The 25,391-nt window shown below is 41.2% G+C and overlaps 1 protein-coding gene across 1 annotated transcript; it reads left to right on the forward strand.

Moving 5' to 3' along the window:
- Positions 1 to 4,706: 4,706 nt before the first annotated feature.
- Positions 4,707 to 25,171, forward strand: LOC133461293 (C-type lectin domain family 17, member A-like). Its single transcript, XM_061742153.1, has 7 exons — positions 4,707 to 4,861; positions 5,152 to 5,262; positions 12,686 to 12,811; positions 20,162 to 20,221; positions 23,110 to 23,249; positions 23,472 to 23,590; positions 24,515 to 25,171. The coding sequence occupies exons 1-7, from the start codon at positions 4,717 to 4,719 to the stop codon at positions 24,669 to 24,671; spliced, it is 858 nt and encodes a 285-aa protein (XP_061598137.1). The 5' UTR covers positions 4,707 to 4,716; the 3' UTR covers positions 24,672 to 25,171.
- The last annotated feature ends 220 nt before the right edge of the window (positions 25,172 to 25,391 follow it).

The raw sequence follows: 25,391 nt of genomic DNA on the forward strand, positions 1-25,391 counted from the left end.
CTCCAGAGTAATAGCATTCTTTCCAAATGCAGTATCTTTGGAAAGCTGCTTGGAAAGGTTTTTAATTTGTGTTTGTTACAGGCCTCTGAAGGTTCCGGTAATTTTTCAGGAAAGAATACGGAGTGCTCCCATTGAAACCTCAATAAAACACTGCTAAAACAGCGTTAAAAACATGCTTTTACAAACAGACAGTAACAAACAGTACCTTGCGCGACAAAAACTCATAATTTAGCCACTATAACAAAGAATAATATGTAAATAATAATAATGTCATAATCCGTGTATATATCACGACCACGGATCCCATTGACTTCGCATAGTACTATATTCGTGGTGCTCCCATTAAAACCTCAATAAAACACTGCTAAAACAGCGTTAAAAACATGCTTTTACAAACTGACAGTAACAAACAGTACCTTTTGCGACAAAAACTCATAATTTAGCCACTATAACAAAGAATAATATATAAATAATAATAATGTCATAATCCGTGTATATATCACGACCACAGATCCCATTGACTTCGCATAGTACTATATCCGTGGTGCTCCCATTAAAACCTCATTAAAACACTGCTAAAACAGCGTTAAAAACATGCTTTTACAAACTGACAGTAACAAACAGTACCTTGCGCGACAAAAACTCATAATTTAGCCAAAATAGCAAAGAATAATATATAAATAATAATAATGTAATAATCCGTGTATATATCACGACCACGGATCCCATTGACTATATCCGTGGTGCTCCCATTAAAACCTAAATAAAACACTGCTAAAACAGCGTTAAAAACATGCTTTTACAAACTGACAGTAACAAACAGTACCTTGCGCGACAAAAACTCATAATTTAGCCACTATTACAAAGAATAATATGTAAATAATAATAATGTCATAATCCGTGTATATATCACGACCACGGATCCCATTGACTTCGCATAGTACTATATCCGTGGTGCTCCCATTAAAACCTCAATAAAACACTGCTAAAACAGCGTTAAAAACATGCTTTTACAAACAGACAGTAACAAACAGTACCTTGCGTGACAAAATCTCATAATTTAGCCACTATAACAAAGAATAATATGTAAATAATAATAATGTCATAATCTGTGTATATATCACGACCACGGATCCCATTGACTTCGCATAGTACTATATCCGTGGTGCTCCCATTAAAACCTAAATAAAACACTGCTAAAACAGCGTTAAAAACATGCTTTTACAAACTGACAGTAACAAACAGTACCTTGCGCGACAAAAACTCATAATTTAGCCACTATTACAAAGAATAATATGTAAATAATAATAATGTCATAATCCGTGTATATATCACGACCACGGATCCCATTGACTTCGCATAGTACTATATTCGTGGTGCTCCCATTAAAACCTCAATAAAACACTGCTAAAACAGCGTTAAAAACATGCTTTTACAAACTGACAGTAACAAACAGTACCTTTTGCGACAAAAACTCATAATTTAGCCACTATAACAAAGAATAATATATAAATAATAATAATGTCATAATCCGTGTATATATCACGACCACATATCCCATTGACTTCGCATAGTACTATATCCGTGGTGTTCCCATTAAAACCTCATTAAAACACTGCTAAAACAGCGTTAAAAACATGCTTTTACAAACTGACAGTAACAAACAGTACCTTGCGCGACAAAAACTCATAATTTAGCCAAAATAGCAAAGAATAATATATAAATAATAATAATGTAATAATCCGTGTATATATCACGACCACGGATCCCATTGACTATATCCGTGGTGCTCCCATTAAAACCTAAATAAAACACTGCTAAAACAGCGTTAAAAACATGCTTTTACAAACTGACAGTAACAAACAGTACCTTGCGCGACAAAAACTCATAATTTAGCCACTATTACAAAGAATAATATATAAATAATAATAATGTCACAATCCGTGTATATATCACGACAAAGGATCCCATTGACTTTGCATGGTACAATATCCGTGGTGCTCACACGGAATTATACAATTTTCCGTGTATATACCACGGAAAATAGTGGTGAGAGGTTGTGGGCATTTCACGGATTTTTGTGAGATCAGGTTGGGTAGGTACCACAGCCAGTCCCACCAACAACTGTGTTGTTCAACTAAGAGGGAAAGATCTTCTTTTCTGCTCTGGCAAGGAGGTTGACCAACTTCCCTTGGAAAAAGGATATACTGACACCAGCTGCCAGAAGCTGGAATCCCAGGTTTCCCAGGATGCACCGAGAACTCTTCCTTGATGTGGGACCAGATCCAGAGTGCCAAAAGATGTAGAGCGCGACTTAGTAGTGTGGTGAGGACTTGCCAATGCATATGGCTCAGTACCACACAGGTTGATAGAATAACTCTCAATTTGAAATCTATATCCCAGGTTGGATGCAGAACATCATCCCCAGATACTTCATGAGACTGGGAATTAACAAGGGGGAGTGAAATGCTCTGTAATGTTAGTAAAAAGTAGTGCCTTACACCAAAGTAAGGAGCAAACACAGAGCAGAAGCTTCAGTGGTTTTTAAGAGCTCAAAACACCAGTGTGAAAAATGGTGTGAGATGATAAAGTAAATGTAACTGGTAAAACCTCCACACTGACTGTACATCGCACCTTTTTGACCTTCTCTAAATGTTACAAACTGCTTCACTCTGGTCCTCATTCATCCTTCTACGGTCACATGGAGTTTCTCATAAAATGTTATTTTTTATGCATCTTGTTAAATTGTGTTGTTTGTCTTGAAAGATTAAAGTCTGATGATAAACATGTGACCTGCTACAATGTGGTTGAATGTTTAGCTCCTACATGATGATCTATGAACTACCTCGGTACGCCTCAATCACTTATTTCCATCATTACTTTGATTCAGTCAAAGAAACTCTGAAAGCTACAGAGCTGAACAGAGAACAGAGACCACTGATCTGTCCTTTTACCACTTTTATTCCAGTTTTTTTCATCTGATGGTGTCTATCAATGCCCTGGCAAGTGCTACTCAATTTTTAACATATTTTTCTATTTTCTTTTTAATCTCATAGGGTCTCTAAAGGGTCCATGAGAAACTTCATCATCTAATTCCTTCAGATTCAAACTGAAATTTCTAATCGATAAGGAACCAAACAAAAGCAGTTAAAAAGCATCAAATTATTTCACTTTGAGTGCATCTAATGTGGTATATAACACATCAGACATATTAAGATACAAATACTCACAGCGTATGATGACTCCAACCAAAACCAGAAGGTAAAACACTCCCAGGAAAACTTTGAAAACTCTGAAACAGTTTCTTTTCACAGCTTGGAGGTTCATCTGGTTGTTATTTTTTCTTGAATCTTACAATGTTTATACTATAGTTAAAGGAGCCATCTGTAATAAATGGCCAAAACTGGTACTGCAGTCACTTTCAAAATATTGTTGAGCCGCGTGTACCCTCCCCCTCCTCCCCCCGACCAGAGGTTGCCAGGTAGGCTGCAGAATGCAGCAGGAACGTAGGCTGCCATGGCTGCGATAATTAGAGCCGAGCTGGCAACCCGGATGCCGAAACAATACTGACTTTGTGATTGGGAGATAGGTGGAGGGTGGAGCTTCAGACCAAAACAAAAAATGACAACATAAACATCAGTTGAGGGCTGCAACTCCTCTTTTTAAACTGGAATATCTTGGCTTGAGTGCTGTTCTCAGTGACATAAGTATTTGAAATGAACATGATTTTTAAATGTCTGTTGACATATCGGGGTCATTTTATGATTCGTTTTATTATTGCTCTTACATACAGCTCCTTTAAATTCTGAGATTTTAAGTTATTGGTAATTGACAAATATATTTGTCATAAATCCATTTCAGTATGTAGCTCAAAGTCTGCAGAAACTGCACTGTATTGATGTCCTGATGTTACTATACTGTACTGTACAATGTGCAGCAATAATTCTGACAGATATCCTGAACGCATGATCTCAGGTTCGCAGAAAGTGTTTCTTGTCCAGCTTTCTCTCTTTTAATAAAAGTTAAAATATATATATTTTTGATTTTGTCGTGATAATTGAAAAGTAAATTGTACTTGAGCCCCCAGTTTAAAATGACTAGTTGTGCCAAATGAAACATGAACACGGATACAAATTTAATTAATATAGACACTTATATGCCACATAAATGACTGCCAGGATGTCCGTGAAAGAGTCCTAAACTTGGAGCAGGTCTTGTTTGCGTAAACTATCTAAAACAGTAGACTGAAGCTTGGACCATCATGTCTTTCATTTGTGTTGTTACATAGAAAGACGTTGAGCTGACGTTTGTGCTCGTGGCCCAAGCTCTTGTATCTCTCTGTTAAAGCAGGTGTTGTAGCTGAATCTGCTTTCTCACAGACTTTTACTTGTTCCTTAGAACTTGATCTTAGAAATTAGCAATACAATCTTAAACTGTACCCTGACTAATATATTTGTCAATTACCAATTACTTAACTCTCAGAATTTAACCATAGTACAAACATTGTAAAAGTCACGAAAATATAAACGTTATCAAACCTTTTTCCAGTCAAAAGTTTGCAGGTTCCCTCCCACTGCTCACAGAAGGTGATGCATCAAACATTTTAGAGGTAGTTGTGGTTGATATGCTGTTACTTCCTGACAGTTTTCTATTGAAAGTTTACTAACCAACAAAGAAACAAAGTGTAGTCAGGTCAGTTACAAATTGCCTCTCAAGATGTCAACAGAAATTCAAACTGCACCAGATTTGGGAGTAAAATTTAGCAGAAGGGTTCATGAATATGGAAGAGATCAAGATCAATGTGAAATACAGATGTTGGACGAAGAAAACCCATACTCTGTTCCAGACTTACAACAAACTGGTAAGCAGTTACTCATGAACTTGTCTCAGTAACGTTGATGCTAAAAGGTAGTTTCTGGTGATTTGGTTTAAAACATAAACCATTATCAGTCATTACCATTAAAAGATGACATCATCATCCATTTCAGTTTCTGTAACTACAACGTGAGCAAAAGTATTTAAACACTTATTTAAAAAGTTTGTATTACTTGCTAATGTGATTTAAAATGACAGATGTTCTACATTAGTTTAATAACAAGACAACGCTTCATAAGAGCTTATTGGTGGATTCTCTGTTTTTTGCTTTTGTAGAAAATAACAACCAGAAGAACCTCCCAGCTGTGAAAAGAAACAGTTTCAGAGTTTTCAACGTGTTCCTGGGAGTGTTTTATCTCCTTGTTCTGGTTGGACTCATCATACGCTGTGAGTATTTGTATCTTAATATGTCTGATTAGACTTGTAGTCAAGACCAACTAAACCGAGACCAAGACACGACCAAGACCAGAGAGAATCAAGACCATGACCAGTTCAGCTCAAGACCGAGACCAAAAACAAACCTAGTTATTTCATCATCTTGCGTGAGTTGTAGAACATCAGCACCATCCTGTCTATATGAGGTTGTATTCAACTGCAGCACAATAACACAGAGAAGTGGATGTCTTATGTTGAACTCTCTATTAAACTCTGTATTGATGTTTTCATGAATTAGCTAAGATCAAATATGCGTGGCGACTGCACTACCGCTATTTTTACACTATTTGAGGATTGACTCAAGTGCTTTTAAGGATTGCAATGACTACTAACTAGTCCCAAAGTCATCTAGAATAACCAGCCTCCAACACCCCCCTCCATCTCAGAAAAGTCTAATGAATAGTAAATGTTACACATTTAAATTGTACTTAATTTGTAGATGAAACATGAATTTTAAATATTAAAGATACAATTATCACCTGGAAATTACATTATTTACCATTATAGTAGCCAGATTACACCGTATATCAGCATCACTGGAATAGACCTAATGCTTAATGAATCACAACAATATGCAAATATTATTCAAAAGCTGATGATGCCGTATATTTATTCAAACAAGGCTGTTATAAACAAAAAACTGTAATTAAATACAAACACATATGCAGATGCACCAAAACATTAAATCAAATGCAAAATACAAATATTTCACAAAACTGGACATTAACCAGAGGAAAAACTGCTGATCACCAGATTCACCTTGGTGTGCAACGGCATCTCAATTATCCGACTCCGAGACCTGGCGAGACCGAGAGACCCGAGACTGAGACAAGACCAAGACCAAAGATTGTTGATGCCGTGACAAGCTTTTTAGCTGCTTTTGTTTAATTTCTTATCCATTAGAAATTTCAGTTTGAATCTGAAGCAATTAGATTATGAAGTTTCCCATGGACCCTTGTTGTGCCACAATGGGGGTGCTGGTTCAGTTATTAAAGTGTTAGTAATAATTGTCTTTCGATAATTATTAATAATCAATAAATTAGATTACTTATCAAAATGAATTAATCAAAACGGGGCACCACCTACTACTACTACTAATGTCATTCAGCAGATACTATTATCCAAAGCGACTTATATCTGAGGGATAGGGCCTTGCTCAGGGGCCCAAGGTTGCCATTCTGGGGCTTGAACCTGGGTCCTCCAGACCCAAGCCCACCTCTGTAGCCACTAGACTGGTGATCCTGATAAAGAGCATCTCTCTCTCATGAGGGGAATGCATGGGCACTGCAGCTGGGCCTCCTTCGCTCCAGGTCGAGGCATGCAAGGGTCCCTTGTTCGGCTCATCTGGGGCTTGGAACATTCTTGGGTCACTCGCTGCAGCGCTCCAGACTATGGTTGCCAGACGCTTCTTCGGTCACGATAATGGAGGAGGACGGCCCATAGCTAGTAGCTCTTCATGCTAAAATAGGAGCTGTGGCCTTCTTCATAGCTCACAGAGAACTCCATGGGACCCTGGACAGGTCCGAGGTAGAAGAGACCCTGGGAGCAAAGAGAGAAAGAAAAGAGAAAAGAGAAAAGAGAGGGAGAGAGAGGGATGAGCTTGCTGGGCCCAGGCAGCGACTGCAGCCCCCCCTGCGGTTTGAGGTCCATGCCCAATGAGGGGGCTATTCCTTATCACTGAAGGGCCGTAAATGCAAATCCTGCTAGGGCTTTGAGTCATTATGGAGGTCCCTTTGTTTCAGCCATGCGGTCAGCTGTAAGAAAATAATGGCTGGTCTCAGAATGAGGCCGCAGAGCTGGGCCTTAAGGCCCTGACACACCAACCCGACTTCCCCCGCTCTCTGCCGACTGCTGTGTCGGCTCGCGTCGCCTGTGTCGGGCTGGGTTGGGCTCTTGAACACACTGCAAAGAAGACACCCGATGGCCTGACTAGCACGTACATTCTGCGCATGCGTGAGAGGTAATTCCCCTCCATACCAGCAGGCAGCGGTAGTCTGTATTCAGGGGCTCAAGGAGGAGGACAGCGCTTTTTTTTTCAAAGCTTTATTGAGAAACACAAGTGCAATACAAAACAGACGGCACAACCACCTGCAGCTCTGTGGAGAATTAAAATAAATGGCTGGCTGAAATAAATCATTTAGGAAGATAAATGTTGGTTTAATAGATTAAATCTAACAGTTGTAGCTCCGCCTGTTAAGAAATTTGCTCCGAAAAATTTCTGGATTTCTGCCTGCCGGCCCGGGGGCTGGTTTATGGTTCCGCGTTAAATCGACGCAGAGCCTACGGTGTAGGGTACGGCGCGCATTGCCATGTAACCTATGCCGTAGGCTTTGCGTTGGTGTAACGCAGAACCATAAATCAGCCTTTATTCTGGCGCGGTTTGAAAAGACAATTATGAAAGTAAAATATTTATTTCTCGCTAGAAATGTAATCAAAACACATTTTTATGCAGAAACTAACTCAAAATATTGATTTTATTCATAAGAAATGTCCGCCATGTTTTTTGTTTTTTTTTTAATTCAGTCTGCAAATGACAACGAAAAGCATTCTGGGAAATTCTGGGAACAGCCAATCACAGAGTGAGCTGGTGACCGACGTCCCGACGACATGTCGAATCGGCTGAAAAGGTCCTGACGGGCGGCCGACGGGCGGCCGACCTGTGGCGACGTGCGGGACACACCGGGGAAACTATGCCGACAGACGCGCACCGACGCTCAACGACGGCCGACGGCCGATTATCGGCTTTGTGTGTCAGGGCCTTTAAAGTTGAAATTAAGGCCTCCCCTGTTCACATAGGACTGTGGCCCAAGTAGCAAATACAAGTAGCACTTGCCAGGCCATTGGGAGACACTCAAAATATCAGGCGGAGAAAACTGGAATAAAAGTGCAAAAAGGACAAATCAATGGTCTCTGTTCAGCTCTGTAGCTTTCAGAGTTTCTTTGACTGAATCAAAGTAATGATGGCAATAAGTGACTGAGGTGTACCGAGGTAGTTCATAGATCATCATGTAGGATCTAAAGATTTTACCACATTGCAGCAGATCACATGTTTAACATCAGACTTCAAGGTTCAAGGTTCACTTTATTGTCATTCCAAAAGTCTAAGTACAAGTGGAACGGAATTTCGTTGCCACTGGCTCAAAGCAAGCAATATAAACAATTAAAACAGTAAAAACTCTAAACACTAAAAGATAAGGAACGCTAACGCTGCGTGCAGTACTGTAGACAGTCATTGTCGAGGGAAGACAGGGAATGGATTCTGTTTATTTAAAAGTCTTATGGAGTGGGGGAAAAAACTGTCATGGACCCTGGCCGTTCTGCATCTGTCGCTCAGAAACCTTCTGCCTGAGAGCAGGAGGGTGAACTGTCCATGGTCAGGATGGGTGGGATCCGCCAGGATTTTGTTTGCCCTTGATAGGCAACGACTGTGTGCGATGACCTCGATGGATGTGAGGGAAGTGCCGGTGACTTTGGCTGCAGCATCCACCACTCTCTGCAGGGCTTTTCTTGAACTTTGAACTTGAATCTTTCTAGACAAACAACACGATTTGACAAGATACATCAAATGAACATTTTATAAGAAACTCCATGTGTAGAAGGATGAATGAGAACCAGATTGAAGCAGTTTGAAACATTTAGAGAAGGTTAAAAAGGAGTTATGTACTGTCAGTGTGGAGGTTTTACCAGTTAAATTAACTTCATCATCGGACACCCTTTTTTTTCACGCTGGTATTTTGAGCTCTTAAAAACCACTGAAGCTTCTGCTTTGTGTTTGGTCCTTACTTTGATGTGATGCACTTATATTTACTTTTTTTTTTTTTTTTTTTTTTTCTTTTTTTTTTTTTTTACCTTTTTTTTTACCTTGTCTGCACACATATATTTACTAACAGTTACAGAGCACTTCACTTTCTCTTATTAATTCTTAGTCTTCTTAAAGAAGAAAAAGATTATAAAAAAATTGTTGCACTTGCCAAGCCATTGGGAGACACTCAAACCATCAGGCGGGAAAAAAATTAAACAAAAGTGGTAAAAGGGCAGATCGGTGGTCTCTTTTCTCTGTTCAGCTCTGTAGCTTGCAGAGTTTCTTTGACTGAATCAAATGAACAATGGAAATAAGTGACTGAGGCGTACCGAGGTAGTTCATAGATCATCATGTAGGAGCTAAACATTTAACCACATTGATCATCTTGCACCCTTTTTTTCATGCTGGTGTTTTGAGCTCGTAAAAACGTGAATGTTGTACACGGTGGTTTTAGTTTTGGTTGCCGTCCTGTTCATCCTGCTCATTTATGCTGCACCTCAAAAAATACATGATGCATTTTGGTAACAAAGTAGAGAAACTGCTGTAGGTTGTTTGACAGTAAACCAACCCAAGAACTACTGGGGGTTTTCTACTTACATGTGGGACAGTTCTGTGGACAAATGCTTTAAGAGTTACATGTTAGGGTCAGAGATCATTGTTTTCATTACAGTACATGTTATCTGTCATTAGTCTTGGACCATTTATAAGTATTGTTCCTGAACAGTAAAACAACAACATACATCTGCAGAGTTTTTGTACCGCTCTGAGATGGATGAGATGTCTCAACTCAACTCAAACTCAACTCAACTTTATTTATAAAGCGCTTTAAAACAACCAGAGCTGAAACAAAGTGCTGTACATAAGAGGACAAACAATCAATAGCAAAAGAAAATAAAAACAATTAAATAAACGAATAAAATTACATAAAACCACTAAAAACAGAGCGAGGTCTCATACTGGGTTAAAAGCCAATGAGTAAAAGTGGGTTTCGAGGTCAGTTTTAAAAGCAGACAGTGAGGAGGCCTGTCTGATGTGCAGAGGTAAAATGTTTGTGAATTAGACGCTCTCTTTTTGTCTCATTGTTTTAGCGGCTGCAAAAGCCGTGCAATCCTTTTGTGGATTTGGCCCTTATTGTGGGCCCGGCAGAAGGTCGGGGCAAAGACAACAAGACATGATCAGGGGCAATCTGGAATCTAAACCAAGCCATGAATCTTCAAATGGGTGCTGGAAAGTAGTGCATGGGGCAAAGACAAACTGAGCGCACATGAGGCCTCAGTGCAGCTGAAATGGTCTCTGGCTGATGAGCAGTGAGGAGCTACAGCTCGTACTAAATAGGTGTTGCACATGAAGCTGATGAGGTGGTGTGACAGCGAGGTGAGTGAACTCGGTCTATAGGTGAGTGGACACGGTGGTAAGCTCACTCACCACAACAATTCAGAGTGTGACACTTATAACTAAACCGCCCTTCCTACCTGGCTCCAAGCAGCAGCTGCAGTACCGCTTGTCTGGGGGACGTACATCGAGCTGCTGATCTTAAAATAACAATCAGAGTCAGACAAACCACAATACATCTGATCTGATCCTTCCACTTGAACCAGTTTGCCTTGAGAGACAGATCAAGTGGAAATTCTCACATACAACACTGTATGTATGTATGTATGTATGTATGTATGTATGTATGTATGTATGTATGTATGTATGTATGTATGTATGTATGTATGTATGTATGTATGTATGTATGTATGTATGTATGTATGTATGTATGTGTGTGTGTGTGTGTGTGTGTGTGTGTGTGTGTGTGTGTGTGTGTGTGTTTGTGTGTGTGTGTGTGTGTATGTATGTATGTATGTATGTATGTATGTGTGTATGTATGTATGTACAAAGTATATGCAGTATATATATATATATATATATATATATATATATATATATATATATATATATATATATATATATATATATATGTGTGTGTGTGTGTGTGTGTACAAACAAACACCTTTACATCCCAGGGATAAAAATGATCGGTCATACAATTTCAGTTCCTAATAATTTCCTCAGCAAGTAAGATTTACTGACATTACCGCGCACTGCTTGTTGAATAAAAACATATAACTACAATCCTGTTAATGACGTGTTCACTTGAACATGTCATGCAGGGCTGTGGGCCTCGGAGACCTGGATTTGGGAACGCTGGGTTACAGTTTTACTGTTATTTCTGTTATATACATGTTTCATATTTATTTTTTACATTTAGTCTCATTTCTGTATTTCAGTAATGAATAATAGTTCACATCTGTGTTTGTTTTTTGTATTCTATTAATTTTTTTTTCAACAGATTATCTGTTTGACCAGTTCTTGTTAATTAGGGCCCAAGCACTTACAGTGCGAAGGCCCTATTGTATCCGTAGGAATTTTTCTCTTTTTTTTTTCTCGTTTTTATTTTTCCGACAAAATGAGGGCCTTTTTGCCCCCATAAACGTGCCCCAAAAGTCACCAAATTTTGCATGTAAGCCAGGCCTGGCGAAGAATTTGATATTTAATGGTTTGCATTAATGGGCGTTGCCTAATGGCGCCCCCTAGAAAACTTTGTGCCTCAAGCCCCCCAATACAGTTTGACGTACATGCACGAAAATCAGTACACACCTGTATCATGGCACAACTTAAAGAAAAGTCTCCTGGCGCCATGGCCGAAACCGAACAGGAAGTCGGCCATTTTGAATTTATCGTGTAATGTTGGCGCAATTTATGCCATTTCTTCAGCCGCTTCTTCGCCCGAACCGTAATGTGCACCCAGGTGTGTTATACATCAAAATGTTCGTCTCGATCCTGCGGCGATGGGCATTACTTTTCTCAGTCAAAAGCGTTACCGAGGCGACGATAGACGCCAAAAAGCGCACCCCCCTTCATCTGGTTGGTCCATATTTGATAGTTCCTACTTTCTACTACTTTCCTAGTTCGTACTTTCTGCCATAACTTTTGAATGGTTTGACATAAACACTCGTGGGTGGTGTCATCTGACTCGGTATTGAGTCCTTGACCATAATTGGTGCAAATTAGCCACGCCCCTTCTTCTGATTGGTTGTTATTTGATAGTTCCTATTTTCTGCCATAACTTTTGAATGATTTGACATAAAGAGTCGTGGGTGGTGTCATTGGATTTGGTTTAGAGTCCTTAACCTTCATTGGTGTAAATTGGCTCCGCCACTTCTTCTGATTGGTCGATATTTCATAGTTCCTATTTTCTGCCATAACTTTTGAATGGTTTGACATAGATACTCGTTGATGGTGTCATTTCTGATATGCTTATGATGTTAAGTTGAGTTTTATGTGAACAGCAAAGGCTCTATTTATAGTATTATTGACCTAGGAATGTGGCCATGAGTGCGAGGGCCCGTTCATCGCTGCTTACAGCTTTAATTTATTTAATTTATTTTGTTTTACCACCCTTACACCATCCAGTCTCTCTACCACCTGCTCCTCAACCACCACATATGTTATCAGATATTTAATCTACACAGGATGAAATACATTTTCATTTTTCAGAGTATGTTTTGATGTTATACTTCTTACCAGGTATCCCTTTGGAACACAACCAGCTGCAGAGGGAACACGACCAACTAAATACCAGTTACAGTCAGCTGCAAGTCAAATACAACCAACTGAACAACAATTATAATCAGCTCAAAAATGAACTTGATGGTAAGAAAGATTTAATACCTAATAAATAAACTTGAACTTCAGCGTTAGCCCCCATAACTTCTTATTTCTATAAGTGTACCTTAATCAAAAATAAATAAGACAGAAAGATAGAGCTAAAATTTTTTTTTAATATAACCTGAAAGATAAAAGTGACACCTGAAGGAGATTTCTGAATATTGAAAGAACACTCATACAGTAAATGTGATGCTCAGTGACATGAAATCTTTCTAAAACACTTGTCTGTCTGATATCTCATATGAAGGAAAGTGTCCTGATGTACCAACCCAAGTGTGTGGAGGGTTCTTTGTGTATGGTGTCTTGTTCTCTCTCTCCCCTCTCTGTTACAGGTTGGATTGCTTCAATAGGCCCAGGTGTGTGCGGCTGAGTGGGCGGGCCTATGTCCGTTAAATATCCGAGGTTTCCACCTGTGCACTCTCTGCACTGCTGCTGCTGCTTTGCCTCTCTACCACTCGGCTGCTTTGCCTCTCTGTCGCTCGGCTGCTTTGCCTCTCTACGTCTCATTCCCAGCTTGACGCTGGAGCTGACCTGTGGTTCCACCTTGCTGTTGTTGCTGTTAACCTTAGTTGCTTTTACTCTTAGTTGATTTACCTTTCTTAACCTTCGTCTGGTGTTAGGGTCGCCACCGACCCGTTCTTAGGTTTTAAATTCATAAAACTACCACAAAAATCAGTTTATTGCATCAAGGCTTTTTGACTTTGTCAGGAACCTTTATTTCAACAAAATAATATCAAAAAAAATGTTGTCACTAAATTATAAAATGCTCTGGTTGAAATTGTTACCTTTGTGGGGTTAGGGTCGGTTTCGACCCGGTTATAAAATTATGCTTATAAAGCAATAATTAGAGCCAGAACTGAAATCATAAGTGCACTGTCAGACAGCCAGCTCCTCTCCCAGTCATGTGAGCTTCAATGGATTCTCATTTTGGATTTTTGTTTCCCAGTTTACCTGCACATAAACAAAAGCAAATAAAGTCGGGCGTGTCCAGCCATGTAGGGTCAATTCACTCATTTCACTTGCAGAGTGCACATCTCCAGTTTGCAGCATGCAAAGATGAGAAGAAGATTTACAGTAAGCCAAGTTCTGGACTATATTTTTGGTGAAAATGATAGAGACAACAATGAGCAGCGTAGTGATGCAGAGGAGCAGGATTCTGAGGAGGAAGACGATGTGGAGTATCATCCAGAAGATACTGATACATCTGGTGAGTCTGACGAGGAGGTCACTGGTGCTGAAGCTTCTCCTGCTGAAAAATTCAAGTCCAAAAATGGAAAGATACTTTGGAGCTCAGTACCTCACGATGTACATGGCAGGGCAGCTGCTGAAAATGTCATCAAAAAGACCCCTGGAATCACAAGGTTTGCTGTGACAAGAGTCAGCGATATCAAAACCTGTTTTATTTATGCCATTGTCAATAAAAAGAGTCATAATTGCTATGACAAATCTTGAAGGGGAAAAAAGTCCATGGCGATATGTGGAAAGACATGGATGAGGAATGCCTGGATGCTTATATTGGTGTCCTTCTTCTTGCTGGAGTGTACAGATCCTGCAATGAATCCACTGATCTCTGGGATGCATCGACAGGCAGAAATATTTTCTGGGCAACAATATCACTTCCGACCTTTCGAATGATATCACGAGTCCTCAGATTTGACAAAAGGGATACCAGAGCAAGATCTGACAAGCTTGCTCCCATCAGGGATGTCAGGGAGAAATGGGTGAAGCTCCTTCCACTGATGTTCAACCCAGGACCAGAGGTGACAGTGGATGAACATCTTCTCCCTTTCCCAGAAAGATGCCCCTTCCGGCAATACATACCCAGTAAGCCAGGGAAGTACGGCATAAAAATCTGGGCAGCCTGCGATGCCAAAAACAGCTACAGATTTACACAGGCAAAGCTGCGAGTGGCATCCCTGAGAAGAACCAAGGAAAACGTGTGGTTCTTGATTTGACTACTGGCCTGCAGGGTCACAATATCACTTGTGACAATTTTTTAAAGTTCTATTGCTGAAAAAATACTTTTGTTCCATTTCCTTGAGGTAAATGTATATGGGTCGAAATTGACCCATAACACCATAGATGTTACTATAGTTAATAATATTAAAATGAAAAAATAAATGAAACAAATGTATTTAAGAGACGTGTTCTAATACCCCTCAGTAATAGCCATGTAACACAACAACCTTTCTTTTATTCATATGATTCTCTTGAGGCTCATTTTACCAGTTTTTTAATTTGAAATCCAGGGCTATACTGACAAAAAAAGGCCCAGAGTTCCCACACCAAAAATATTAAAACCAATATTTTGATGGATAAGGAAGCCTAACAATGTAACCAAGAGATGAGAAACAAATTGGATTATGGATAATTGCTTTTAGTGTATTTTAGAGATGATTTAAAACACGGGTCAAAACCGACCCGTTAACATCGGAGATGGTAACAGAAAGCTAACACCAGACAAAGGTTAAATAAATATTTGTTACTCATTACTTACTTTTGTTTGTCGGAGAGCTGAGCCAGCTCTGACAAATGGGTGCTCGTCTCGGTTATATCCTGTTTGGTTAAATATGGTAGTTTAAGAAGAGTTTCACTCACCGGTCAAGAGTAGGTGATACGCTGTAGGTGCGCATTTTCTGGAGGTTCCCGTTAGGCTTCAGGGCACTCTCCTTTTGAGATTGTGTCGGTTTTCTTTTTCCCTAGTGCTGTGGGGAGCAGTTAGTGTTGGTTGCCAACCATCTCGGGAGCACTCCGTGGGCTCGCCTGTGGTGATCTCGCTGGTTTTGTGCCCGCTGCAGAACCACATGAAGACCAGGGGCCTTATGTACTAAGAGTGCGGCGCACAAAAAACGTGCGTACGCCACTTTCAACGCTCACGGTTGGATGTACAAAGAATGACGTGAACGTAGAAAGCTGCGGTCCTTCACTCACAGATTAAGGCTGGTTCACGCACTTTTCTGAGGTTTGGTCCGTTGGCGACACTCACTGGTGATGCAGTGAAGTGCAGAATATGAGGAAACTTAACGTCAACAATAAATTCACGACCAAGTGAAGGACACGACAGTCCCCACATCACCAGATAAATTACACAAGAGTGGAGCTGCAACAATCTCACAATCAACCACATGATCTGAACAAACAACTAAAGGAGCTCAACGATGGAACCCGCAAATCCTGATGGAGCTTTGGCTCCGTTAGAGGAACCTGCTGATGGCAGGATCAGGAGCGAGTCCTCAGGCACCAAACTGATCTGCTGGTCCAGGACTAACCATCAGCTGGTTCAGGTACCAAGAGGATCCTTCTGGATCTCTGCCCTGAACTGGACCAGCTGCTCCGGTTCAGACCAACATGATGCTTCAGCTGGAGCTGCAGGTCGGACATCTGTCTGTCACCATGACGACCGTATGGGAGGACTACTGGAGATAAAAGCCAGACCCTAAACATCCCATAACTGTGTCTGGACAGAAATACATTAAAATTAATTTTGAAGCAAAAACCGGTGTTGTGCCAAAAAGTGATTGTCTGCCAGAATCTTATTTCTTCTGATTTGTGGCCACGGGAGCACGCACAGCAGCCCGTTGAGCGATAGCGCTAAACCGTCAGATTTCAGATTATGAAGCTCAAGAATGAGATCAAGTCATATTTAGGCAGAAACAACCTTTCATTAACTGTATTTGGCCTTCAATCAATTTTTGGCAGGTAAAAAGACCCATTTTCAGGGGAGAAATCAGATTCTGGCAGGCAATCACTTTTTGGCACGACACCTGTCTCTCCTCCTGCGGATGCAACACTCCGAGTTACAGCAACCTTGCTCTTTATTTCTCACGTTTGCACCTCGATAATCCCGTCGGCACAAATTGTCTTTATTTCGGCAGCAGAGGAATCAGATTGTAATGCTTCATGTTTTAAATATAAATGTATTTTGTTCACATTGTTATACTTATGAGAGTGGTGATCGCGGACATCCATAATGTGTAAGACTCAATAAACGTGTACATTGGTCTTAATCCGTTAGTATATAATATGCATGACAATAAAGCAGAACGAGGAGCCGTTTTTCATCCACCAAAAATTCTGGTGTCGGTTCTTAAATTACAAACAAGAAAAGCAGGGTGTAATGATGCACTAACGCTGCCCATAAACATTCACAAACCTGTACGATCATAATAAAACCACAACTCTTCACGGAACGCAACGCAAAGCAAAGAACAGCATAATGTAGGTGTCAAACTGAATCTCAGAAGGGCCGGTGTCCTGCATGTTTTAGATGTTTCCCTGCTTTAACACACCTGATTCTAATTAATCATTGTCACCAACTTGTCATCAAAGTCTGGACACTTCTGTTGATGACACAGTCACTTGTATCATGGTGCAATGAAGCAGGGAAACATCTAAAACCTGCAGGGACACCGGCCCTCGAGGACTGGAGTCCGACACCCCTAAATGCCCCAAAATGAATTATTTATTCCAGCTCAGAGCATTTTCTTGTTAGGATGAGCGTTTTTTAATGGATAATTATCTTCATATCATATTCAAACATATATTTGAGGGAGGAGACAAGGCGGAGTGTTGTGCTCCCGCATGTGCGCTCAAATCCACGCTGATTGGGATGTACAGAGAAACCTGCGTGGATTTGGGCGTACGCACAGCTTTGTACATATGAATTTTTGCGGTCTTGTTAATTCCACGCACGGATTCACGTTGAAATCCACGCACTCTTAGTACATGAGGCCCCAGGGCTGAGGTTAACCAGATCCTGGGTTAGGCAGGTAGGGGGAACACTCTGGGGGGCATTGCTTGCTCGTTGTGCACCCATTAGTGTGGATCTGTCTCCCGGTGACTATGGAGTTGTCCGCTTTTTACGAGGCGCCTTCTGCGTTGTTTTTGGACTTGTGTAGGAAGGATCAGTTGCTTGAAATTGCTGAGCATTAGGGTATTGTGTTGCAGGAGGGAATGCTTAAAGATGAGTTAAAAATGTTTGTGTTGTTGACGTTGTTTGAGAAGGGTGTGTTCCAGCATGAGCCTGCTGCTGAGGTGGTGGCCACGGCTGCAGTGAGGTCAAAGTCTGCAGTGTTCTCGTTTGAGCAACAGAAAGAGTTGTTGCAGTTAGAACTAGGAGCACAGCAGTTGGTGTGAACAAAGCTGAGAGTGGTGGATCGCGATAGTAGGCCGTTTGGCGGGTCAAATGAGTTGGCATCTGTGGCTGAGCGTGAGGGCAGAGGCCTGACTGCTTGTCTGCGCCTTGTGCCTAAGTTTAACGAGCGAGATCCCGACACTTTTTTTACGTTGTTTGAGCATGTGTCGGAGACCAGGCAGCGGGCAGAAGGGGATAAAGTCCTACTGTTGCAGTGTGTGCTCACAGGTAAGGCGCAGGAGGCGTATTCGGTGGTTGTCTTGTGTTGAAAATGTTGTGGGGGCGCCTGTGTTTCCGGTGGTGGTGCCTCAGGATTTTCGTGCCCAGGTTTTGAGAACTGCCTATGATGAGTGTGGTCATTTTGGAATGCGTAAAGCCCCAGATATACTTGCAGTTCAGAATGCGTACACATCATGGCCGCCACGCCTATCCTGCGTTCATTTGACGCGTCGACGTGCACGTTCTCAAAAAGACACTGAACGCGTACACGACCTGCAGTTCTCACTCTGCCCACGAGTGGCGCTGGTCCCGGTCAGATACCAGCTGGCCACAAGTGACGACGTGGAGGTCGCTGGCGGAGGTTCCTTTACTGAGATCGCAACCAAAGCAATGTTATAATCTACTCTTCATCCAATGTTGTCATGTTAACTTGTTCTTTGTTCTAATCTGTTACTGCTACTACTGCTGCTACTACCGCTACTACTAAATATTTGATCACTTTTCCAACTGTTCCTCTGCTTACTGCCCCCTATCGGTTACCGCTGGTACGACGCACTCTCCTGGCGTACTACGCGAGCAACGTTGCAGTTGGTGGTGCATACAAACGGACACGAATGCGAGCACCAACAGCAAGTATATCTGGGCTCTTAGACGTATCTGTATGTGCTCAAACACTTTTTCTGGTCAAGAAGGATGTGGCGTATATTAAAACATATCATGTGTGTCAGCTGACGGGGAAACCCAATCAGCGTGTAAAGCCGGCGCCGTTGCAGCCTATTCCTGTGGTGGGTGACCCTTTTGTGTATCTCATTGTAGACTGTGTGGGGCCGTTGCCCAGTGCCAGGTCGGGTTGTAAGTATTTGTTAACTGTAATGTGTCAACGTATGCGCTACCCGGCGGCGTATCCGCTTCGCTCCATTACAATAAGGGCTGTGGTTAAGGCACTATTACAGTTTATTTCAGTGTTTGGGATACCCAAAGTCGTACAGAGTGATAAGGGCTCTAATTTTTTCTCCCATATGTTTGCACAGGTGCTAAAGATGCTGGGAGTGAACCACAATCAGTCCACTCAATCAGTCCATATCATGCACAGAGTCAAGGCGCGCTTGAGCGCTTCCATCAGACGCTTAGGTCCTTGCTGCGTGCATACTGTACGGAGCTGGACTGGGACTGGGAGGATGGTCTCCCGTGGTTGATGTTGGCCGTGCAGGAGAGCATGGGCTTTAGTCTGAATTAATTAGTCTTTGGGTACTTGGTTCGCGGGCCGTTGACTGCGCTAAAGGGTGGGTTGGTTCCTACTGAGGCGCCCTGGAACCTGATTGATTTTGTTAATGGCTTTCGGCACAGGTTGTTTCGGGCAGGTCTGTTAGCGCGTGAGAAGCTGGGGCAGGCTCAGATGAAAATGAAGATGCAGTATGACCGTACCGTGGTGGGCCAGGAGTTCAGTCCGGGGGACCAAGTCCTCACCCTGATGCCACTTGTCACGTCACCATTTCAGGCTAAGTTCACAGGTCCATACACTGTGTCTGAAAATGTCTTGGATATTAACTATCGGGTTGTTACCCCAGGTAGAAGGAGGTCGTCTCAGCTGTACCAAATGAACCTATTGAAGCCTTATTATCAGCGCTCAAGGGGTGGGGAGTGTGTCGTGGGTGACGTGTGTCCTGCACTCGCGGTGGACTCCTGCAGTGGGGCGCAGGAGTCCGACGACGTTCCTGAGCCGGATGACAGCTTCCTGCGTTTTGTTTGTCGGAGAGCTGAGCCAGCTCTGACAGTTTGACAGTCATTTTTTTCAACAGATTATCTGCTTGACCAGTTCCTGTTCATGTATTTTATGTTTTACCAGCCTTGTACGTTTTCATGTTATACTTCTAACCAGATATGACAAAGACCAGCACAAATGTTATCAGATATTTAATATACAGAGGATGAAATACATTTTCATTTTTCAGAGTATGTTTTGATGTTATACTTCTTACCAGGTATCCCTTTGGACAACAACCAGCTCCAGAGGGAACACGACCAACTAAATACCAGTTACAGTAAGCCGCAAGTCAAACACAACCAACTGATCAACACTCTTAATCAGCTCAAAAATGAACTTGATGGTAAGAAAGATTTAATACCAAATTAATTTGCACCAATTAAGGTCAAGGACTCAAAACTATGTCCGATGACACCACCCACGAGTCTTTAAGTCAAACCATTCAAAGGTTATGGCAGAAAATAGGAACTACGAAATATCGACCAATCAGAAGAAGGGGCGGGACTAATTTGCACCAATGAAGGTCAAGGACTCAAAACCGAGTCCGATGACACCACCCACGGCTCTCTATGTCAAACCATTCAAAAGTTATAGCAGAAAATAGGGACAATAGGGAACTATGAAATTAAACTATGAAATGTCAAACCATTCAAAAGTTATGGCTGAGAATAGGAACTATGAATTATCGACCAATCAGAAGAAGGGGCGGGACAACTTGCACCAATGAAGGTCAAGGACTCAAAACCGAGTCCGATGACACCACCCACGACTATTTATGTCAAATCATTCAAAAGTTATAACAAAAAATAGGGTCAACCAATCAGAATATGGGGCGAGGCTAATTCAGGCTAATGAAGGTCAAGGACTCAAAACCGAGTCCGATGACACCACCCACGACTCTCTGTCAAACCATTAGAGTTATAGCAGAAAATAGGGACAACCAATCAGAAGAAGGTGCGGGGCTAAATTTCACTAATTACGGTCAAGGACTCAAAACCGAGTCCGATGACACCACCCACGGCTCTCTATGTCAAACCATTCAAAAGTTATAGCAGAAAATAAGGACAACCAATCAGAAGAAGGGGCTGGGCTAATTCAGGCCAATGAAGGTCAAGGACTCAATACCGAGTCCGATGACACCACCCACGTTTTTCTATGTCAAACCATTCAAAAGTTTTAGCAGAAAATAGGGACAACCAATCAGAATAAGGAGCGTGGGCTAATTTGCACCAATTATGGTCAAGGACTGGATAGGACAGGATACCGAGTCCGATGACACCACCCACGACTCTTTATATCAAACCATTGAAAAGTTATGGCAGAAAGTAGGAACTATGAAAAATGGACCAATCAGATGAAGCGGGGGCGTGCTTTTTGGCGTCCATCGTCGCCATGGTAACGCTTTTGACTGAGAAAAGTAATGCACATCGTCGCAAGATGGAGACGTACATTTTGATGTATAATACAGGTGCACGTTACAGTTCGGGCCGCATTAACTGCCGAAGGAATGGCATAAATTGCGCCAAAATTACACGATTAATTGAAAATGGCCGACTTCCTGTTTGGTTTCAGCCATGGTGCCACGAGACTTTTCTTTAAGTTGCGACATGATACAGGTGTGTACCGATTTTCGTGCATGTACATCAAACCGTATTGTGGGGCTTGAGGCACGAAGTTTCCTAGGGGGCGCTGTTGAGTCATTAGGCCACGCCCATTAATGCAAACCATGAAATATGAAATTTATCGCCAGGCCTGGCTTGCGTGCAAAATTTGGTGACTTTTGGGGAACTATCAAATATGGACCATTCAGATGAAGGGGGGGCGCGCTGTTTGGCGTCTAGCCTCGCCATGGTAACACTTTTGAAAGAGAAAAGTAATGCTCGTCATTGCAGGAGGGAGACGCATATTTTGATGTATAACACACCTGGGTGCACTTTACGGTTCGGGCCGTATTAACTGCCGAAGGAATGGCATAAATTGCGCCAAAATTACGCGATTAATTAAAAATGTTCAAAATGGCTGACTTCTCTCAGCTGTATGGTTTCGGCCATGGCGCCCAGAGACTTTTCTTTAAGTTGCGACATGATACAAGTGTGTAGCGATTTTCGTGCATGTACGTCAAACCGTATTGTGGGGCTTGAGGCACAAAGTTTTTTCTGTCTGGACCAATCAGATGAAGGGTGGGCGCGCTTTTTGGCGTCTAGCGTCGCCACAGTAACGCTTTTGACTGAAAAAAGTAATGCGCATCGTCACAGGATCGACCGCACATTTTGATGTATAACATACCTGGGTGCACGTCACGGTTCGGGCTCTGAAGCGGCCGAAGGAATGGCATAAATTGCGCCAAAATTACATGATTAATTCAAAATGGCCGACTTCCTGTTGGGTTTCGGCCATGGCGCCAAGAGACTTTTCTTTAAGTTCCGACATGATACAGGTGTGTACCGATTTTCGTGCATGGCTTGAGGCACGAAGTTTCCTAGGGGGCGCTGTTGAGCCATTTTGCCATGCCCATTAATGCAAACCATTAAAAATCAAATTTTTCGCCAGGCTTGGCTTGACTTTTGGGGCACGTTTAGGGGGGCAAAAAGCCCCTCCTTTCGTCAGAAGGATAAAGAATAAAGAATAAAGAATTAAAGCTGCAAGCAGCGATGAACAGGCCCTCGCAACCCTTGTGCACGTTCAGGCGTGCTGCAGTGGAAGCGCTTGTATGACTCGCATTTAGATGTCTTCAGGCCTGGACATTTAGCGGATGACACCACCCACGAGTCTTTATGTCAAAGCATTCAAAAGTTATTGCAGAAAATCGGAACTATCACATATCGACCAATCAATTTGGGGCACGTTTAGTGGGGCAAAAAGGCCCTCCTTTCGTCAGAAGGATAAAGAAAGAATAAAAAATTCCTACAGATACAATAGGGCCTTCGCATTGTAAGTGCTCGGGCCCTAATAAATAAACTTGAACTTCAGCCCCCGTAACTTCCTTAATCAAAAATAAATAAGACAGATAAGGTATGCTAAAATGTTTTGTTTTTTTTAAATAACCTGAAAGGTAAAAGTGACACCTGAAGGAGATTTCTGAATATTGAAAGAACACTCATAAATGTGATGTTCAGTGACATGAAATCTTTCTAAAAACTTGTCTGTCTGATATCTTATATGAAGGAGAGTGTCCTGATGGATGGAGAAGATTTGGATCCAGTTTTTACAAAAAATTCACTGAGAGTAAAACTTGGTCTGAGAGCAGGAGGGAGTGTGAGAAAAGAGGAGCTGATCTGGTGATCATAAGCAGCAAAGAGGAGCAGGTGGGTGTTTCATGTCAGTGTATTTGATGTTACTGCAGTTTTCTGTTACTTGTGTTCTCCACCTGCTGTCAGTCTGTGTGCTGTTTCTGTCTCCATCCTGATGGATTTCAGTTATAAATGTGTTTTTAAATAATTTATATTGTTTTCAAACACAATCATCAGGATACTGAGACAGATATGCAGATTAATTACTGCAGAAACTACTTTTGTCTCGTCATTTAGGATTTTGTGGGACGACTGTACCCAAATGAAACCTCCTGGATTGGTCTGAAAGCTGAATGGTCGACTAGGAAAGAGGAACTTGAATGGAAATGGGTGGACGGATCACCACTGAAAATATCGTAAGACAGTGTTTCTTTTACAATTTCATCAAAGTCATTGTTTCAAATTGTTAACAGGTAAAACAGCAGAACATGTTAAAAACTGTATCATCATTATTTCTGAAACACATTTATTTGAATGAACAGCCTGTGTGAACTCTTCATCTGCAGTCTGCGATTAATTTATTTCATAAAAACTCAAGAAGTCTGATGAAAGAGACTTCAAGACTTCGTTCTCAACAGTTTTTAAATAGTGTATTTAGTTTGTGTTCTGTATTTCTGACCCGTCAGAACAACAGCAGAACGACAGAATTCAAGTCTTTTCCTCTTTGGTGACTTTAACAACATTAAACATGAAACACGTGAATGTGAACATTAGAACCTGGGATGACATAAAAGAGCAGCTTCACCACAAAGTTTTCCTGCAGACTAACTGGTTCAACCAACATCAACGGACAACCGTTTCAATGTTTTGTCTGTAAAACTGCTGCACAAACTGGTAAAACAACAGCTCAACTATGACTCCTTTCTCACCAATGAAACATGAACATTTAGAGACTGAAAACCTTGACAGTGTTTCTGGTGTCTGAGAGGATTCACAGTAGGACGTCTTCAGAAGAGCTGAGTGTGGATGGGAACAGAGACACTAATGAGCATGTGCAGGGAGATGAAAAACCAGGAAGCAGATCAGCAGGAGAGAAGAGATTTGTGGAAGATGTGCAGACTGAGCTGCTTTCACTGGAATAAATGAATGGATTACCATAGATACCATGTTGGAGTATTTAATGAAGACCTCACCCAACATCTGAAATCAGACCAAAAGTTAATTGTGATCTTTAAAAAGTGAACATTTGCGTAAAACAATTAAAGATGTCAGTTTTATCAGAAAATGAAAATAATCTTGATTTTCATCTTAGTTGAACATGTTGTTTTAATACTTCACAGGTTCTGGGATGCAGAATGGTCTCAACATCAGTACAACCATTATGAATATGCTGCAGTGTGTTGTACTAATGAAGGGAAATTAACATATTTACTTCACACTTACAAGAAAAACTGGATCTGTGAGAAGAAAATACAAGATTTCATTGTTGAATCCTGATTAGCTTCAGATAACATTTGGTCACTTTCATTTATTGTGTTTGATGTGTCATTTATAAATGTGGTTATTCTGAACTTCATCATGTGTACAGGGTAGTGAAGCTGTCATCAGAACTACAGGAGAACTTGATAATGCTGGAATAAAATATAATGATTGTAAATAAGTATAAATGCAGCCTTACTTCACTTGTGTTTTTTAATTAATGTGTGAGGAATGAAAAGTTATCAGTTAAAATAATTGTCTTTATTCTGCTACATTTACATAAACATTTGTCCTCTTGCTTCATTTTCCCAAAACCATAAGAAAAGATATAAACAAAATGAAAAGTGTATTTCAGGAACAGAGGAAAAAACATAAATATACAAGGAAACTTGACAACAGCTGTTGAATTACATGTTCCTGCAGGACACAGAGTCTGAAGTTACAATTTGTTATTTTTGTCAGTTTGACATCAAGTTTATAATATTTTTACTCGTAATGATCAAAGATTTGTAAATAAAGACGTCTTCAAATTCAACACCAAACAGTGTGTTATCTGTTTTATTTTTTCCATTGCATAGAAAGTTTCTGAGTTTGAAACTTAAACTGATCAGCCAGAACATCACAGCCACTCGTTCAGTTTCTGGGTTATCAAGCAGCTCCTCGTGGTCCTAAAAGACCTCCAACCAGTCAGGATCTGAACAGAACCATCTGAGGGAGTCCTGCAGTGTCTGGTACCAG

This window comes from Cololabis saira, chromosome 15 (genome assembly GCF_033807715.1).
Source record: "Cololabis saira isolate AMF1-May2022 chromosome 15, fColSai1.1, whole genome shotgun sequence".
Lineage (NCBI taxonomy): Eukaryota > Metazoa > Chordata > Actinopteri > Beloniformes > Belonidae > Cololabis > Cololabis saira.

What these genes read in the sequence shown, in the direction of transcription:
- LOC133461293 (XM_061742153.1), top strand. Translation starts at nt 4,717, where the DNA reads ATGTCAACAGAAATTCAAACTGCACCAGATTTGGGAGTAAAATTTAGC. An exon ending in GGTTGGACTCATCATACGCT is followed by an intron (nt 5,263 to 12,685) that starts GTGAGTATTTGT and finishes ACTTCTTACCAG; the next exon opens with GTATCCCTTTGGAACACAAC. An exon ending in GCTCAAAAATGAACTTGATG is followed by an intron (nt 12,812 to 20,161) that starts GTAAGAAAGATT and finishes ACTTCTTACCAG; the next exon opens with GTATCCCTTTGGACAACAAC.